The 20,216-nt window shown below is 32.5% G+C and overlaps 2 protein-coding genes across 2 annotated transcripts; one reads left to right on the top strand and one right to left on the bottom strand.

The window, feature by feature from the left end:
- Positions 1-4,771: 4,771 nt before the first annotated feature.
- Positions 4,772-13,850, bottom strand: Nop56 (Nop56 ribonucleoprotein). The gene is made up of 8 exons (XM_068769371.1): positions 13,746-13,850; positions 13,471-13,675; positions 11,296-11,463; positions 9,929-10,127; positions 8,872-9,135; positions 7,701-7,855; positions 6,663-6,833; positions 4,772-5,160 (listed from the first exon to the last, which is right to left on the bottom strand). The coding sequence occupies exons 1-8, from the start codon at positions 13,746-13,748 to the stop codon at positions 4,940-4,942; spliced, it is 1,386 nt and encodes a 461-aa protein (XP_068625472.1). The 5' UTR covers positions 13,749-13,850; the 3' UTR covers positions 4,772-4,939.
- A 1,649-nt stretch (positions 13,851-15,499) lies between these two features.
- Positions 15,500-19,563, top strand: LOC137925971 (uncharacterized). Its single transcript, XM_068769477.1, has 2 exons — positions 15,500-16,792; positions 18,041-19,563. Exons 1-2 carry the CDS (start codon positions 15,611-15,613, stop codon positions 19,283-19,285), a joined length of 2,427 nt encoding a protein of 808 aa, XP_068625578.1. The 5' UTR covers positions 15,500-15,610; the 3' UTR covers positions 19,286-19,563.
- Positions 19,564-20,216: the final 653 nt, after the last annotated feature.

Consider the following 20,216-nt stretch of genomic DNA (forward strand, 5'->3'; position numbering starts at 1 on the left):
GAGACTTTTTGAGGTCAAAACTTTAATACAGTAAGTTTTTGACTGTGTCTTGTGAATACACGATGGAAATCTCTTATTTTTTTATATTTATTAAACTTAAAATTATCAGAATAAGGTGTCTTTCCCGTTTCGCAACGATATTGGCAAGTTGAAATAACAGTGCGCAGGGCGTTCTTCAAACCGTCCACCCACAAACAAAGTGGATTTTGTAAAGATTACCGGAAGGGTGCACGCCGCTTCCTACCGTTTTTATAGGATACCTATTTCCATCAACGGACTTCCTGCGTCTGAAACCAAGATGATTGTGATATAATATTTTTTTTGTTTAATTATACCCTCTCTTGGTTTTGGTTGCCGTCAAATCAGTCCACTGAGGTAATGTTTTTTTTTTTAATATTAACAGACACATGATAAATAAAAATAAACTCGTAACCTCTAAATTTCGTTATAAAAAAGTAAACATTTCTATAAAAAATTATAATGAAATAATATTAAATCGTTTTATTAAGTGCCTATTGTTTTATATATAAAATGTCAGCCTCTTTTTTGACACACTTAGTCTGTGCAGTCACGTATCGATCGCTGCGCACATGATCATGTCTATTAAGGCCACTGCTTTTATAAACAATTACCTCAGGCTCTCGATAATTTTATAATACCACACACAAAAGCCTTCAAAATCTGCCGTTTTTTTGTTATTCAAAGAACTAAGGTTTGGTATAGAAGAGGGCCTCTCTTCTTGTATGACGAAAACAATATTTTGAGGTTCAAACCGAGCCTTGTCAGTCTGAAGCTTGTGTGCCGGTGCGGAGTTCTGCTGTAATACTGAAGTCAGAAGCGGCTGTCCTAAATAAAAAAAAATATAAATCTGTCACATATAGACTAAATAGGTTACCAGAGATCAGCGAAGTCAATATATCACGTATAGACCTCGTTGATCTCTGGAAACGATGTCATAGAACTCTGCGGAAATAGCTGCGAATAGCATCTTCGAACTAGCTGTAGTTGTATGAATCAAATAATCTAACGCAACTACCGCACGAGGCATCGAGCTACAACAGTCATTCAACTATGTACTAGCCGAATGCCCCGGTGCTTCCCGTCTCACGACGACGAAAGACGTGTAATATTCAGAAAAGTAAATGAAACAGATGCGACATGGGGGGTAGTTCTTCGCATCCTATAAATATCGCAGCAGATCGTGGCCGCGGCCCTTTCGTCCGGCGACCGTCGTCTGCATCGCGCGTCAGCTAGCGCTTCATGTGAGTACGAACACCTTCGGCACTGGACACTGCGATCGACAATAACTAAACGTCCTTTTCAGGGCGACCATGATTAAAGTTTCTTGAGAGACAAGACATCATCTGTCTACATCTTTTGTAATCGGTTACGAAGATAGAAATGTCCCGCGGTCGTTGGTAGCTGTAGATAACACGAAGAAATTTTATCCACTTATGTAGGGTATCAACAATACACCCGAAGAGAAGCGTGCGAACACAGATATGGTGCAAATGATATTTTTTCAGGAGCGGCTCTGGCTCGTGTAGAGCCCGTGTGCAATGAAACCCTGGCGCCCCCTCGGCATAACCCTCCCCCTCCCCCGCTGCTATAACTATCACTTTGCCATGGTAACAAGAAAGTTTTTTCAAATTACAACAAAATAGCTATTTTATAAGTAGGTATAGCTTAAAGTATGGCATTAGTTACGGCCTTTCTTCTTATGACGGCAGAATATCACTCATTGTTTTTACGCATGTACCACATCTCTGCTGCGAAACTAAACGAGCATGATGGTCCAAGACGATACTCTTGGCTGTCTCGGGGAGCGCCGCCATCTTTTGTAATCGGTTTCGAAGATTGAAATGTCCCGCAGTCGTAAGTAGCTGTAGATAACACGAAGAAGTTTTATATATACTCATGTAGGTACTTGGTAATGCTATGTGTATTGTGGTATTGGAAGGATATTGTTTATGGCAGGACTATCGATTTTAATACCTACTGCAGACATCTGATGAAGTTAAAGCAAGATGTTGAGAAAAAACTGTCGGAATTATACAATAGAACGGGCCTTTTTTCACGATGACGGCTGCGAAGTAATCACGCATCGACCGTAAAGTACGGTAGGGTAAAGACATTTTGATCAGAAGTTTCAAAATTTGTACAGCATCCGCATCTTGATCTTGATACCACCTATCAGATAAGAAAAAGTCGTCGAACAAAATGGCACATATATGTAGGTAGACGTAAATAAATTCTTGAAAATCATATTTCAAATTACATGTAAAAAAAACTTCACCGAAACGCCCGCATCCTTTCTAGCTAGAGAGCTAATAACTTAAATCTAAATTCTCTAAGGTGACTGACATGGTAAATTGCTTATATCATCGGAAAAGTTAAATACTGTTTATGCCTTGTTACTATGCCTGTTTCTGCTTTGTTAATAAAGAAATTTTTCGCTGTTGTCACCATCATGTTATGGTAAAAGTGCACGCCCTTAGCCTCTTAAATAAGATATTGAGTAGCATTTGTTATTCATGTAATACCTTTTCCATGTAAATATTATATATATATATATATATATATATATATATATATATATATATATATCAATATTTACATATATACATACATATGTGTATATATAAATATATATATATAAGACCGCTTCATGATCTTAAATGATAAAGTTGTTTTGTGTGTATTGGACTACTAGTTTTTACGTCAATTGCGCGGATATTATAACTCTGTAATAAAATTTGCAAGCTTTTAAGACAACTCGTAATACTCCATCATTTGTCTCTGTACTTTTGGATTTTGTTTTTTGTGTAATGTTTAATGTATGCATCGCTTGAGCTCATAGATGCCCACGGCAAGGCATAGGTCTTCCCCAAAGATATCTATGGGGAATTAACTATAATTGCCACGATTGTGTAAGGGAGGCTGGCAATTGCAGAGTGGTATTACAGTACCCAGAGGGTGGTGCTGTTCATCCTCAAGAAACTTGTTTGTGAACAGTGGCAATTCTATTTAATTAAAGCACAAAGAGTGAATTATGTAAGATTGTATCACGGGAATTGAACCAGCGAGCTACGGTACAACTGTCCTCTACGGCTTGTATGCCACTGCTCAGTGTATGCATATTACGTTATTAAGTTCAAATTCAATACAATACGACAATACAATAATTGGTTACATTATTATCCTTTATATATCAAGTAATACTTTACCTCTTATTAAATGACAATTACATTCTAAATGTTCTCTGTAAGAAATCACAGAATGTGATAAGTCCTGGCCTATCACCATTTTGTTCGTGTCTTGGTTCTTTTTACATTTATGCAATCAAACGTCCACTGCTGGGCATAGGCCTCCCAACAGATTACTAATAGGACGGGTTTGAAACAGCCTGCATTCTCCTTCTGACGCTAGGATCGATGGTTTCTGTTGTAAATATTACTGAATAAATATATTACTCTTCCTTTTCGTCAATAACGTCATAGACCTCTACAAAAGATCGCCACGTTGACCGGTATCGCGCTGCTCGTATCCACAGACTTCACGTGATCTTAACGACCTTGTCAGTCTACCTAGCGTCTACCGGCTTTTTGACGCTCGATACTTTATTACTATTTATTCGAAATTTAAACTTTTTTTTATGGTGATAATTTTTTTTTTATTAAATTCATCAGATTTAAACAAAAACACGGTTGATATTTGTCTTTATGAAAAACTATATTGGGACTTGAATTAGATCTTCATTATCTCATTTATTTAATATTATTTATTAAACTTCCAAAAAAAAAAAATAGTTTGATATATAAACAAAAAGTACAACAGGCGGTCTTTAACACGAGGCAATCTCGTCCAAACAACCATAGTATGGAAACAGTTAAAGTATAAATAATAGTTAACGTGCACAAAATATACATATATATATAGCATATATAATTAAGATATAATACAAAATATAATACTTACTACGATTTGAAACATTTACAGAAACACTAAAACATAGCCGACAAATTACTACATGTCTTTCTATAGCAGAGTATCCTAACCTTTGTCATGCTAGTCATGTTCTGTAGTTTCTATGACCCTCGTATCTACATATAAATAAGTCATAATTGTCTACAAATGGAATTTCGAAATTATTCTGAACAAGAGGCTCATTTTCCAAATGATCTAATACCACAGACTTCAGTCAAATCACTTACAATGTATAATTATATCATATTGATACAAAATTTACACTGATTTTGTACAAAACTACGAATGTTTAAGTGAATACTTGTTTTAAGAATATCATCAATATTTAACAAAACATTCACAATATTCAGTAAATTGTAATAAAAAATTGGTTTCTTTTTTAAAAAAAAGTAACAGGGCATGTATAAAATATGCTATGTATAAATGAGATCTGTGAATTATTAGCAGTTGATTCTTATACTTTGTTGACAAAAAAAAATGATCCTGGAAAACAGATTTAAACCCCAAAACATTGACATGGCACAGCGATTTCGCTGGTTGGCATGTTTAAGTGAATGGGGCTTTAAGGTTCTGAAGTGGCTACCATGGACTGGCATATAAGTTAGAAAGATGAGCATGATAGGTTCCTCAGAAGACATAGGCTGCAAATCATTGCAAACTGGTCCTAAATGGAAATCTATGGTAGAGACTAATGTGAATGCCTGCTACTGGAATGATGTTGCTGATGAAATGATAATGATGAATGATGTACTAAAAATTTGTACACTGTATATGCTACAATAAAACTCTTGTTGAGATAAAACTATTTTAATTTTTAAACCCTTAAGTCTATTGTTAAGAAATGAATTTAATCTTAAACAGTAGAGATATATTCTATTAAAAACTTTTACCCTAAAATATATTTAATTTAATATTAGATTTTGCATGATAGAGCACTGAATGTTTTGGAATATCAGTCTTCGTCCATCGGCTCCTCTTCCTTCTTTGACTTCTTCTTCTTTTTCTTCTTCTTTATGCTGGTATCAACTTCCTGCTCTTGTTGCAGCAATACTTCTTCCATCGCCTGCTTCATTACGTCGATGTTCTTCATTGGGATATCACCCGTTTCATAGAACTTCAACCTGTCTTCCACTTGTTGACGGAGTTTCTCTCCGAACACTGTTGTCTGGGTCTCTGGAAATTTGATTAGTGTGAAATTTTTGTTTCTTCTGAACAAGGCTGTAGCATACTCATGCGAATATTTCAAATGATCCAAACAGAAATATAATATGAAGAAACGAAAATGAAATTAAACAAAACCAGATGCTATGGTCCTATGAAATAAATAAAAAAATGAAACCCGAATTTGTTTTTACCATATTTTTTTGAGAGACAGTATAGTTTTTATTCAATTGATCCAAAAATAAAATTTTTGTTTAGTTTTATCAATATTAAATGTCTACAATATTTTTAGTGTAAGGATGTACTATTTTACTTTGTTAAAGACATTACAATATAAAGGCTCATAACTTGTTGCTAAGATACAATACACACAAACATCAACTGTGTGTATATTTAAATCTGCTGCATTTAATATAGCACATTTTTATTACCACAAAAGATAGCTTTTGCAATAGATCAAGATGTGCAATGTCTTGAATTCAATATTCATCACACAGAGTTATTACTAGAAAATAGAAAATTATTTCTCTGGTTAGTTAGAACTAGGCAAGGATGAGTTTACACGTTGTCTAGCCATTATGTTAATTGTCACTGTTTACTCCTAAATTATTCACACAGACAGGCAACTTCCTCTTCCATTGCAGCCTTAAGGTACCATAAGGCAGTGAGGTGTCCACCCACAAGGTGGACAATCATATCAAGCTCGTTGGAAAACACTGCATGCAGGTCGCTTCTAACCAAACCTATTGGAAGTCTATAGAGGTCTATGCTCCACCTTGGATGTGCTACAAAAATTATGATAATGACAGTTTTACTACCCTTTAAAAGTTAATTTTATTAACCTTTTAAAGTTTCTCGGATGCCAATGGCAAGTACAAAGATAAACCTGGCAAGAAAAAGATTGAAATGGCATTTTCCTCAAATGAAATGTATTATCTGTCATATTCTTCGGACATGTGATCATATATCTTGTTATATAATATAAAAAAATTGAGAAAGTTTCTATTTCTAGATTTAAAAAAACGACTGGAAATGACTTCATAGAAGAGCCCTGCTGAGGCATTTTATCCAAACAAGTTGAAGCCTTAACTTGACGTCAATAATTGATGTAATCCATCCACATCTTAAATAATTTTTGAAACTTGCACATATTAAAAAATACCCATGTAAACGCATCTTTAGATTTCTTTACAACAGTTGACAACTACTGCAATCAATCTTTGTTTTCAATCGCTTTTTGTAAGTTATCATAAAAGTGATCTATTAACTATGTCCAGCAAATGTATAATATATAGTAATACTAAATATAGTGTAATATATCGTATTAATTTAAAAAATAAAAGTATTTGTAATGAATATAGACCGGCTTTTACAACGACAACGAACCGGTAGATGCGGCATGTGTAAGCCCCTATAGGTGGAACGAAGACATCACTGATTGTCGTAACAAACTTTGGGATATGCCAACACCTTGCAGTGGGCATCTATCAGCTGAAAGAAGAATATAGACTTACCAGAGAAGCAATCAATCCTGGAGGCGATGGAGCATTTGTTTGCGAGGTACCTGCTGATGCGGCCCTTGTTCTTCAGACCAGCGCGTCCGATGAATGTTGAGTGGTATAACAACCCATACTTGGGTGTGTTGGAACGGGTCTTGAGAGCCCGGAAGAGAGCTTTCTCTGCACCTGAAATTAAATATTAATTAATACATTGTACATGTAAACTAAATGCATAAATATTACAGAACTAAAAGAACTAGTTATTTTATTCTTAGTCGTCTTAATTCCTCTGCTGCCTAATGGCAAAGTTCTTTTATAAGAAAATAAGTTTTTCAGATGTCATAAAATAGTTTTTTTTTAATTTTCTTACTTTACAAAAGATTTATAATAATACCTATCAATCCATTTATTACTTCAAATTCACCTGTCTTTTATTTATTATCATTTTAATTTAAGTTAGATAATTATACATTCAAGGTTCATTTTTTATTATTATTTTTATTTATTCCTTACTATTTACTATGACATTACATTTGTACTTCCAAATTTATTTTATTCTTATTTTCGTGTGCAGAACCACGACAAAAACAGTTGAAGATATTTTCAAAATCTGCAATTCTTTACAGACAACCCTAGGAAGAATTGGAATGTATTTGATTTTAAATAAAAAATTAAAAATGATTTTCTATTCTAAAGTGATAGATCACTACTGATTTCAATCTGATATTGTTTCATGGGACATCTATATATATCAATTAATATTTTTAACGCATTGTAGTCAGGTCGGATTCTAGGTAGCGGATGACATATAAATATGTTTTTCATAGACTGGCAGTAGAATATACCAGAGCACTTGGTCTGCAGAACTACAACCAAAATATTTGTAATACAACAAAAATCATATGAGTATTTTCAAAGCTATCACAATTTAGTGGTAGATGCTAGATGCATTGTGTTAAATAAATTGCATGAAAAATTTAGTTTAAATCATACATAGCTATTGTCCCATGTGGTATATACTTAATTTGTGGTATTAAAATTCTAAAAACTTACCAAGAATCTGCAATGTTGAAGCAGGGTACTTGGCGAGACTGGTGAGGGAACCAGCCTTAGATATAAGCCTCGCACCGACTTGGTCACCGATAAGTGTTGTTAAATTCGGAGCAACGGAATTCATCTTTGTGTGGAGATATTCAGCTATTTGTTTCCTGGTTATAAATGAGAAAGTAATTTTTTAATACATGGAAGTTAATAAACCTATATATATATTGACAAGCTATTTAACAAGGATGCGCGTATCAAAAGAGAACGTAACATAAACTTTTAGAGAAAATCTTTGTTGGAAGACAAGTTGAAATGATTGGATGATGCTATTTTATTTATAAATTTTATTTTAAATAGAAACAAATCCATATTCATCTTGATCACTCACAGCATAATTTGACAAGACTACCCGTTTTATTTATCTTTTTTTGTAACTTTCTTCAAGATAAAAAATATAGACTAATAAAATTTGTCGCATTTGACAGTTCACTTTGAATTTCGCGCGTTCGTGACGTAAATTTATATTGTCGTTTAACAGCAAACAACTACCCATTTTGTATAAATGAACTATTTATTGCAGATTTTATTAATAAATTAATTATCTGTGAATAATGTTACAATAGTTGTTTTCTTGAAATGTCACTGACAAAGAAATACTGGCAGGAAATATAGTAATAAATAAAAAACATAAATGTTTTTACAAAATACAATAAACATAATGCAGTTTTAAGGCTATATTAACGTAACTATCTTCATATCTTCAGATGTAGGAGGTCCACTATTGGACAAAGGCTTCTTATAGATTTTTAACACTACTGGTTGAAAGCAGCCTACATCCAGCCTCTTCAGACATACTTGACAAGGGCATCTGTCAACCTTATGATCCCAGACCTCAATGATCATCTATTTTGCACACTATGTGACCTGCCCACATCCAATTCCATTAGCTAGTCCAATAAGCTATGTAGCTTAAAGACTGTTCATTATATAAATTTAAATAAACTTTAAATATACTTTCCATGTTTAGTAAAATGTGTTCAGTAACATTAAATAGAGATTTGTAAATGAAGTTGCAAGGGGTCTGCAACAACCTGGTAAATTTTGAAAGTGTTCTATGAGAAAAAGCAACTGGGAAACTGACCAAGTGGAACACAGTAATAAAACAAAAGTTATATTTTACCTGTAATTACTCAGAGCTACAACTCTCCCGGCAAACATTTGTATGTTTATCAAATCAATGGGAGATATATCCATGCCCATAGACATTTTTGACGCGTCAATGATTGCTTGTGCCTTTTCTGAGTCACCGAGGATTTCAGTGAGTGGCTCCACAGACTCTTCTGTAAGCGATTTTCTGTCTTTGATGTGTTCGGCGCATTTTGTGTATAAATGGTTTTCGGGAACAATGCTCACAAGCTCTGGGAAATGATATGAGTACCATTCTCTGGAAAAAAAAATAATTTTAGACAGTGGAAAGTAATATCAAAAGCATATATATTATAATATGTAAAGATATCTTTGTAAGTTATTGATGTCTACAAAACAATACTAATTTTCAACAAAGAGATTACACCTCACGGTGAGGAAATATATTTAACTATTGTTTATAATACTAATATTGTTTGTAACACAGAAAAACCTATGTTCCTTAATTATACCCTTTATGAATTCCAGTTCTTTATTATTAACTCCTTAGGGTTTTAATTCTATTTTCATTTATTTCTTAAATAAATTGTAATCAGTGAGACAAAACTCAAAACTTTTCAATTAAACTTATTTAATTGTGATGTAGTTGCCATTTTCAATTTAAAGTTTAATTTGTTCATACCCACATTACTTTAGACGACTAAAACATGGCAATAGGTTAAGTTTTCATTTTTAATTAAAAAAATATATATATTATCACAACAACCAATAGAAGTCACGGTAAGGAATCAGCATCTTGTGTGACCTTATCCTTGACTATATTGTCAGTCCAACAAGCAGGATGTTTACCTATGCCACATCTACCGGCTCATGGTCGCCACTTACAGGATCATCTTTTAAAATTGCAGTCTAATAATGTTGTCAATACTCATTACCCAATTATTGTAAAGTTTTTTGTAGTGCAAAATGTTTTATTATTTATTTATATATGTCACATGCTTAACCAGCCAGATAAATATTAGTTTACATCTAAATAAACAAATAATCAGTCTAGAGTAGATTTTGAGATATGTTTAAAATATAATAGTTACCTGATTCTCATAGAAAAAGTGTTTATATCCTTGTCCAGTTGATCCAGCAATGCTATGGACTGTATGATCATGTTATCCACCCTATGCACATTGAACTTGACCCTGGCACGGGAGTATGAGTGACCCAAGCCGAGTTGGGCTACGCTGCAAGCCTTCAGGGTCAGCCCTTTGACTAGTGAATGAAAATGGTGACGGATACCTGTGAAGACATAATAAGTTTACTTTTAAATTACTACTCTAGACTATTCTAAACTAAATCAAAAACACCACTGTCAAAAATTAAACCATTACCCTACTGATAGTTGGAGTGTCACATAGAGTTCAATAGTTGCACCAGGAATATTTAAATAATTCTGTCAGTTTGGTGTAATATCGTCTTCATTCTCCTCAGCTTCCAAAATGTCATCACTATCTGATGCTGTAATATTATTTTGGTGGTCTAATATCAGAGTCTCTCTCTTCTGATACCGTATCATTTTCACAATTATCACAATTTGATTTATAATCACTTAGAGAAACAGATAAAGCATCTTCATTGAGTTCATAGAAAGATTCTTTATTACTATCCATCTTACATTTTTATTATTATTATTAAAACTTTTTTACAACAAAAGATTTGGCGGCTCTTTTAAGTAAGAGAAACCGCTTGTATTATACTGACTGATAATTATGCTGTATGGTTGCCAATAGAGATAAAAACACTGATGCAAAAAAAACCATCACTAGTTTACTCATGGCCAGTCAGCATTTATAAGCCTTGAAAACATGAGTTAACTTGGTATCCGTCAACAATGTGCTAACAAGGTCTCTAATCTAATCTATCCACCTCATGGGCAGCCATCAAAAACTCCATTTCCCAGTCCATGATCTCTGAACCCTAAAAACTTTAGTTCAGAGTGCTATGTAGCCTGCTCACTGCCATTAGCCAATCCGCTGGGCTATACTGAACAATCATATTCATGGTTTAAGGGACTGTGAACTACCAATAGTACTATTTAGTAGTTTCAATAAAAAAAAAAACATTGGCAAAAAATTTGTGCACTGATTTAAATGCTAATAAGTGCTGCCAATACATTAATTACAATATAAAACTATGTTTATATTTTACATCAACATACATAATATACATTTCTCTAAATAACAATCCAAGACTTCTGACTTCTATATGTTATATATATAAAAACATATGTTAATGTAATTGTTGAGTGTTTTTGGCATCAATCTTGAAGACTTAAATTTTTTTCATAGACTTTGTGTGTTGAAAAAAATTAACATTATTTCTTTACAGGGATTTGTCATAATCAGTAAAAGTAAAAATATTGGTTTAAAATTACTTGTCACAATAGTATAACTATTTGAAAACTCACCTCTGACAATCTCCGGCACTGCACCAGTGTGTGAGCATGGTATTTCCAGTGCTTCGCTGATAGCCGCACCAAGCTTAGGATCAGACACACCTAATGTGCATTTTGATCGTTTCTTACGTTTAGGTAAAGCTCCCTCGAGAAACAAGTTTAAATCTTCTGATACTATACCTGTGCACAAAAACTTGAACATAAAACATTACTCTCAGCCCATAGTACCCAAAAGTGGTCCAGGTGGACCACTTAGGGTGCACAGTATAGAGCATATGGTCATTATCTTAAGAAATATGTTTATCAAGAAGTAGTAAGCTCCTACAACTATTCAATATTAAAAGGTATGATATAAAGGGTGCCATGATGACAAATGGTGACAATTTATTATTTCAATACTTAAAATTTTTATTTAATTTCATATTCTTAACCCTTTGCACTAATGCGATTGAAGATTGATATTTTGTTTACCTATGTGATATTGTTCTTTGAAGCTGGGTCCTAAGCGCTGCATATATAATCATACAAAGTTGCGGTAATGTCCCCTCAAACTACTTAAGATTTACTTACGGACTGCATTTTCGGCATCAGTCCGAACTTGACGGCTTTGGCAGAACAAATAGAAAAATTGAAATTTCTCATCCCCATTACCATGGAATGTAGTGATGAAATAAGTTCGAGTGAAGACGAGTTTGATTTAAAGTTAATAAACAAGGATATTCCAAGTATAGCTAGTGAGCACTGATGATAGTGACAAAGAAAGATGTGTAAGAGCACGAAAGATCAGAATAATTGACAGTGAAAGCGACAGTGATAGTGATACTGCAGAAGACCCACACTCTGACAATTCTGAGTGGATTATGTGTACAGAATCTGACTATGTGTACTGACTGAGATACCCTCCAGAATACCAAACATAGCCAGAGACGCTCCTAGAGGACCGCTTGTATCCACACAGTCGAAAGAGCCGTTGGATTTTTTCAAACTGTTTTTGAACTCATAAATGAAATAGTTAAGGAAACAAATAACTACGCTAGAACAAAGCTACAAAACAATATGCTATCGCCGAATTCGATATTGCAAACTTGGCAGTATGACTATTGAAGAAATGCGGACATTTATTAGAGTTGTAATTAATATGGGGAGAATGCCGCTGGGGAATTTACAAGAATACTGGGCACATAATGATGTTAATTACATTCTCTTTTATTCAAATAAATTTACAAGAGATAGATTTTGCAGCAATGCAAGTCCAAAAACACTTTTGCTGTGAGTAAGCTGCTTTCTTGATTATATTAATGTGAAACTTTTGAAGTATTTTACACCGGGACAAGAAATTTGTGTGGATGAGTCCACCATCAAATTCAAAGGTCAGATTTTATGAAATACTATACGAAGCCAAATTACAAAAACTAATGTGTAAGAAATTATGTTCATAAAGGTGTAAAGGTAAGTTAAATATTAAAATTTAAGTTTTAAGTTTTACTTTATGTGCATAATCATTTTAAATTAGAGGTAAGAAATTCACTAAAAGCACCGCAATACGCTTCAAGTTGCTGGTAGGTCCAGTTAAAAACAGTCTCAAGTGCAAAGGGTTAATAATGCACCAATAAACCATTTAATCTATTATAAAACATCAAAATTACACTGCAGGTATTTATGCATATCTGTACTTTCTTCATGGGATTGAATGAACTCCTTTTTCTTAGTTTTAAAATTAAATTTAAATACTAACTAATAAATAACTCTATTTAAAATACATACTAATTTGTAATTGGCTTTGCTACAGGATACAGTATTTAGACAAATCAGAACTGTTTTTGTGATAACATAACATCAAATATGGTACACCAATCATGCAAAATATATTATACATGAATAAAAATATATATTTTACAATTTTGTCACCTGAGTAGAACTTCGTAAATGACATAAAAATGTGTCTACTTAAAATTGTTCTTTTTTTCTGGGGCTATCTACGATCAATATCATATTTTAACTGGATATTGATTTATAGGACATACCGTATACGTTGTTTCTTTATGGTCCACTATAATGTTAGGTTGCTGATGTAGCCCAACAAACTACTGTATTGAGTAAGAAAATGGTAGGCACAATAAATAATAATAAAATTGATTGGTATTCATATCTAACCAACATTAATACCACGTGCCAATGTTTACGTACCTTCAGAAATAGCATTAATGTTTTCTAACGCTACCACCGCTGATTTGAACGGTTGGAATGCTATTAATGTGACTACGGAATTGAATCTTTGAAGATCTGTCACAGATTCCTCCACTTGCGGCAGGAACGCCGCCAACTCTTCAAACTCAGCCACACGAAAAAGGGAGAACCCCGCACTGTGCTCATATAGCACATATAACTTACTCTGAAAGTACAAATATGTTTCATATATACTATTTTCCACATAAATTTATTAATTACAATAAAATATTTACCATTTTAACTGATTAAGTCATCAATTAAAAATTTAAGTAACGACAAAACACGTGCTTCCTGTTTGACACTCGTTCTTAAAATGAAACTGTGGTTTAAGGTTATGTTCTTCATTTTCGGTCTAGGGATGTGATACAACCAAAATATCGAAACGTTTTTTATTCGATGCAATGTAGCTCTTAAACTACCGTAACTTCTTCGGTATCGGTCTTAAAGTATCAATACTCTACTTCTAACGGTCAGATTTTTGGTAAAATTTACGATACATATAAAAATCGTAACAAATATTATCACTCTTTAGTGATATAAATATAAAAGTTTAAAAAAGAATTTGTGAAAAAAAAACAGTTTTTGTAGTGCTCCCCAAAAATATAAGTTTTTCAATGTATTTGCTTATTAGATGATATCAGGAGGCAATGACTGGTGAGACAGCTTTGGAGAAGTTACAAAGATACCGACAATATTTAGATGTCCTCTCGCTTGTTTGTGTAATGCTGTGAACAAAAGTTTCAAATCTTCACATTGTTCAAATAGTTGGCTTATAATGTATAGACAGAATTAGTCTAATAAATTTAATTCGTAGGTGTTTCGAGCGGCGTTGTCGAGATGCTGCTGCTCTTGATCAACTGCCAGTTGCTTATGATGCAATTATAAGTCAAGACCTTCAGTGGCTGTGTCTTCTTCAGATCCACTGGTGGTTATTGAGATGCTGTCGTTAATAATATTTTTAAACATTTGTATTGCCTTCCCATATTCACTAACATCTTAAATATATAATACAGAGTGGAGGCATAATTATTGATTTAAACATAAAACAAAAATGTAATATTTGACACAGACTTTTAATAAAAGCATTGCATACTCTTTTCTGAATCGTTCCTGTGTGCCATAATATTGTATTAATAGTGCAATAATGCTCCAACATCGTTAAACAAAAATTTTTGCGTGAAATAAAATATACTTTTGATCAGTTCTTGAACAATTTTATTTTGAAACGATTTTATTTACTAGTATGGATACTTCAGATCCTTTCATGAAATTTCATTAATATTTGCGGTTGGAAATATCAGTAAAACTTCTTTTTTCCGTAATGGATTTCGTGAATTTTCACGTTAACTGATTTTAACCAGTTTAATTTTTTCGGTAGTTCTCGAAAATCGACTGGGACCAGACTAAGATGTGTTCAGATTCAAACAACAAAATAAATTTACACTTGGTCTATCACTTATCCCTTGAATACCGAAGTGTTAACAAAGTTGTCTGCGAACACATACGTAAAAACCCGCATTATTCTTACTGGACCACTGCAACATCTTAACTGAAAAATCGGTACGATGGGTGGTTGCAAAGGCACCACCCTACTCCGTACTGCTTATTACTTTTTGAAATAATCGTGTTTTAAAATCGAGTAAGTTTTATCACTAAATTGCTTAGGAACAAACTACCAACGCTATATTAATAAAAAAAGTGTCATTATAATTATTATAACATCAAAATGTTTCGTATTTATTTATTAAGCTTACACACAAAATCTAAAGTAAAACAAAATAAAAAATATTATAAATTTATGAATAAAATTGTATTTTTTTAATATTTATAGAAAGAGATTGTTTTAAAAAGTTTGTTATTTTTATTAATTTAAATTTACCATGTATTTTAACATAATATGTTAAATCTTATGTCTACGTCGAGGCTTCTACTACATAGGTGTCTTTGTTTGCTAATTAAAAAAAAAAACAGATCAACGGAACTTGAGGCTTTGAATAGTAACAGAAGAAAATTAAGTCTTATAAATGTATTTTAAGCCAAGTGTTTTAATTTTTATCTTTTAATGGGTGTAATGTGTTTAAATAAGTGAAAATAAATAATGGCGTCGTCGTTAATGCGAAAAGAATTAGTAGTCACGCTTAAAAAAGAAATATTTTTAAATGTTAAGGATTTAGGTTGGGTTCACCCTATTTCTACTGAATTACATAGATACATTTTCAAGGAAAATGGCCTCGAAAAACCTACGCAAAACTTGTTCGATCACCTCACATACTATTTGGTTAATATTATCGATCCTCACATCGCTGCATCCTTGCCTTGGCCCTTGTACGACGCTAAGACTAAAAAAGGATATAGAACTGAGTTATCTAATTTTATAAGCATCTATAGCAGTAAGGGACACCTTTCTTCTGTAATGTCATCATACCTAGTCAATCCTGGCAGTCTCAAGGTAATAATGCTATTGTTTCAACTTTCACAACTAGCTGTAGACTCCGTGCTAACAACTAAACTGAATGTATCTGACAAAGAATTATTAAATGAAGTAATAGATAAATATAAATCAAAAGATGAATTTACTGATTATGTACAAAATCTGATTGAAAATATGATCTCCTGTATCTCTAACATGCTTAACGAGAGGAAAGAGCAAGAGAAGATCGCAAAATTAGTAAGAGATAAAATTATAGAAATGGAGGCTAAGTTACAGGGTCCTCAAAAATACATAGATAATATAGTTGATGCATTTATAGAGAAAAGCAAGCCGGATGAAACTGCTATGAAAGAGATTTTGAAAATAAAAAATGTAAAACAGCATTGTATATACTTTGACATATGGCTGACAGAGGTTGATGATGTTATGACTGATTTAGAAATGAAATGGGATAATTTAATCACACCATTACTAAAATCAGGGAATGCTGCATATATAAATAGCAAAGAATTATTAAGTCGACATAGTGGAGAAATAGACAAGAATCTTTTCACAATGGAATATAATCCAAAAACAGATGCAATATCAACGAAAGAATTGGAACAGTATGTAAATAGTGAACAGAAATATATCCTGAAGAACATAGAAAAAGATGGAAAGTTATATCTACCTAACTTAATCCGTGGCTTCCTTATTGCTATAAGTTTTATCTTGAAAGATATTACAATAGATGATGATATATACCAATTTAACAAGGATTTAGTTAAAAGTGTGGAGAAATATTCAGAGCTCGTTTCGGCCATGAGAACAGTGATTACAAGAGTTGATAAAGCGGAATCAATGCTTCAGGTGAGAAAACTTAAAATTGTTGTAAGAATTGTACTTGTGTAATTGTAGCTTTAAATGGCTGAATGTATAGCTCATTTGTGAGCAAAAAGCTTAAAAGCTTTTACATCTTATTCTAATCACCTGTATAAAGTGATCACTATGAAATATATTGCAGTAATTTTTTTTTATTGGAATATGCCTGGCCAATAATGTTCATAGAGATAGATAGTAAGCAATAATTGATTTTAATATGTAGTAATCTTAGTTTTTAAAACACTTTTTCTTGCTATGCTGTCATTACTATTTTATTTCTAATACAATTGATTTTTTTAAAAGGTTGTACCATTGTTTGTTACCCATATAAAGCTTACACCTAAAACACATAAAAGTAAATACTCTGTAGACTTGGTATACTTTATATCTGCTGATTAAAATACCATGATAACACTAGGCAACACTATAAATTACCCAGGAAAAATTTTAAAGAGTATTTTTTATGAAATGGAAAAATACTTTGTCTAGTTTAGGACGGCATTACATTATTCTTAAAAATAAACACAATAGCATCTTGCATTGTCAATAAACATTATCTTAAGCTTAATGACAGCCATGCTGCTTAGTTGTGGAAACCAGCCTGCATAGATGAGACAGTGAACATTAAGTTTTTAACCATTGCTTGCTTTTGTATATTTTTTATTTTTTATTGCATTAAATAAATTATAGTTGGTTCTTGGATAACACACATAAATGTGGGTATGTTAGACATTAATCTGTGTAAAAACAAATATTGTTATAATTATTACATAATACAAATTAATAACTAAATGTCCACACAAATAAACTGTAATGGTAGTCAAAAATAAAATTTAATGGTTGTGGTAAGTTATCTTCTTCATTGGTTACTCGTGACTGAGGATTGTGGCTAAACAAGCCAGTTTTTCTTACCATTCTATTTCCAGGCTGTCCACAGTGGTGTTGCATACTTTTGAAATTGTTTCAGTCTTACGAGTAGATGACCATCTTCCAGCCCTTTTACCTTTTATATAAGTTATTTATAAGTAATAACATAAGTCATGTATTACTACAGATGGAATTTGGTGGAATAACAACATATTTAATGATGCGGGCAGCAAGTATTTCGGGGAAGGCCTATGCCTTGCAATGGGCATCTATTGGCTGACATTATGATGATGATGATGAAGTTATATTTAATTATTAATAAGTTTAGTTTCATAATGTAAAATACTTAAAAAGTCTTTTTAATTTCAGGTCAATCCAGTCGCCTCAGAAAATTCTCTATCATTTTCGAAAGAATTTGATGAAATACCACCCTTACCTGATTTATCCAGCCTTAAATCATACAAGGGTAGGCAATGTTTATCAGAAACCTTCACGCCACTTTGTCCATCAAAACATCAATTTGATTTGATGAAGAGGGAAAAGATTATGAAAAATTTTATGAAACCACCTTCTAATTTTCTACAGAACATACACTTACCTCTTGAAAGGGATGATTTTTTAAAATCAATTACTGCTTCATGCAGTGTAGGGACAAGATACGAGATGGGAAACTCAACACAAAATTTTCAAAATTACTCACTTCAGACGCATTATTCTCATAAAGCAGATGAAACAATTGCTGAACGCCGCACAGGATTTACTAAAGAGCACATAGCAAGGTTATTTTCAACTAAGAAATCTAGTAGTTCCAAAAAATTCAAGCATAAGACGGAGAGGTCTCTTAAAAAATTACAGGGACACTCATTGTTCAATGAGTCTATCTTTTCTAATGAAAGCAGTGGCCTGTTCCGTAGTCATTCATCTCCAAATTTATTTGAACATAGAGAGAGGCGACCTTTAGCTAAGTTACGTGCAAGGAAATTGTCCATTATGAAAGAAGATTCCCCAGATTCAATTTTAGACGTATCCGGAATTGCATTGTTAGGAAAAAGTAGTAATCCTAGTACACCACCGATTTATCAGGTGGATGATGTCAAAGCTGAAACATCACATGACCTAATCACATGTATAAATAAAGATGCTACAAATGATATTTTATACAGTCCATTCAATTTGATGAAGGAAAAAGTATTAACTAGTAGTGTAGATCAGAGAAGTCTTTGTGACAACAGACAGGAAATTTATAAACAACTTAAAAAGACTGGGACTCCTAAAACAGAACATCAACCTACAGTGGAGGCAAATTCATTAGAAAAAATCATTAATCGTTTTAAGAGACTCCGTGCTAATATGGAACATTCACAAACACTTAAATCACCTGAAACAAACACAAATGCTGATGAGAAGAGACATGAAGAAAATATTGATGTGTCCAATGCAAATAGATCGTCGTTGCCTGATGTGATACATCCAAGTTTCAATACAAATGTTAAATCTTTTGAAGACTTTGATTCAGATGTAGAGGATAACAGGCCTAGAAAGCCGAGAGAGAGTCTAGGTACTGTTTTAGGAGTTGATGCCACATTCTTAGATCAGTTTGAATTAAGTGACTAATTATTATTTATTTTAGTTACATACTACATATAGTCCTTATGAAGAGATGCTATGACCTAGACATTAAGGGGGTGATCCATAAATTAATAATTTAGGAAAAATTTTGTAAATGAACATCACCTGTGAAAATGTTTAAAAGTAATATATTTATAATTTCACCATTATGATTATAAACTATTAGGATGTCTTAAATAAAATTAAATTATATGTTTCCTAATTATTTTTTATTTATATTTGAAGGTGTTAAGACTAAATTAAAAATGAATAGATTCATCTTGAAGAAAAATACCTATTTCCAATCGCCTGTAAAAAGTTCTTTCTCTAAAATATGTTACATTAATATTTTTTATTACAATGCGACAGGCCACTGCTTCTGGTAGTACAGTCTGCAGGGACATATAGTAAACAATAATTAATTTTTAAATATGTAGTAATCCTAATTTTTTCATGTTATCTATTATTTCTGTAACCATTGATTTTTTGGTAACTACCATACATCAATTGACAGTAAATGAGCTAATTGCTCGACTTTTGAAGTTTTTACATCTATAACCAATCATCATGAATACATGGTGATTAGAACACCTTAGTTTGCAACTTGTTATTGCTATAATTTAATATAATGTCAATGATTAGTTTAAATTGGATTTATTAAATCTTTTTAAACACATTGTTTAAGACAAGTGTTTTCTTTGACTACCCGCGCGTTTGTTGCATCACAGATATTTTCACAAATTATAAAGCAGAAGAAATACGGCACAGATATCATATTTTAAACCAATAATATCTTTACCATTTAAATGGTAAGGATTTGATGAATCTTAAATGACACAATAATTGAATGTAAACATATTTACAGATATAAGGTACAGTTTTGCACATAACCTATCATAGATTTACAATAGTACCGATTTAAAGCGGCGTGCACCTC

The sequence above is a fragment of the Battus philenor genome, unplaced genomic scaffold, assembly GCF_028537555.1.
Source record: "Battus philenor isolate CCGP_79_NKW_IND1 unplaced genomic scaffold, ilBatPhil1.0.hap1 SCAF_28, whole genome shotgun sequence".
Taxonomy (NCBI): Eukaryota; Metazoa; Arthropoda; class Insecta; order Lepidoptera; family Papilionidae; genus Battus; species Battus philenor.

Bases quoted from the DNA above. Each gene is read 5' to 3' on its own strand.
- Nop56 (XM_068769371.1), bottom strand. The intron at 11,464-13,470 runs GTACGTAAACAT...TTTTGTGCACAG, and splicing joins CATTAATGCTATTTCTGAAG to GTATAGTATCAGAAGATTTA. The intron at 7,856-8,871 runs GTAAAATATAAC...ATTTATAACCAG, and splicing joins GTAGCTCTGAGTAATTACAG to GAAACAAATAGCTGAATATC.
- LOC137925971 (XM_068769477.1), top strand. From the start codon at position 15,611: ATGGCGTCGTCGTTAATGCGAAAAGAATTAGTAGTCACGCTTAAAAAA. The intron at 16,793-18,040 runs GTGAGAAAACTT...TTTTAATTTCAG, and splicing joins AAGCGGAATCAATGCTTCAG to GTCAATCCAGTCGCCTCAGA.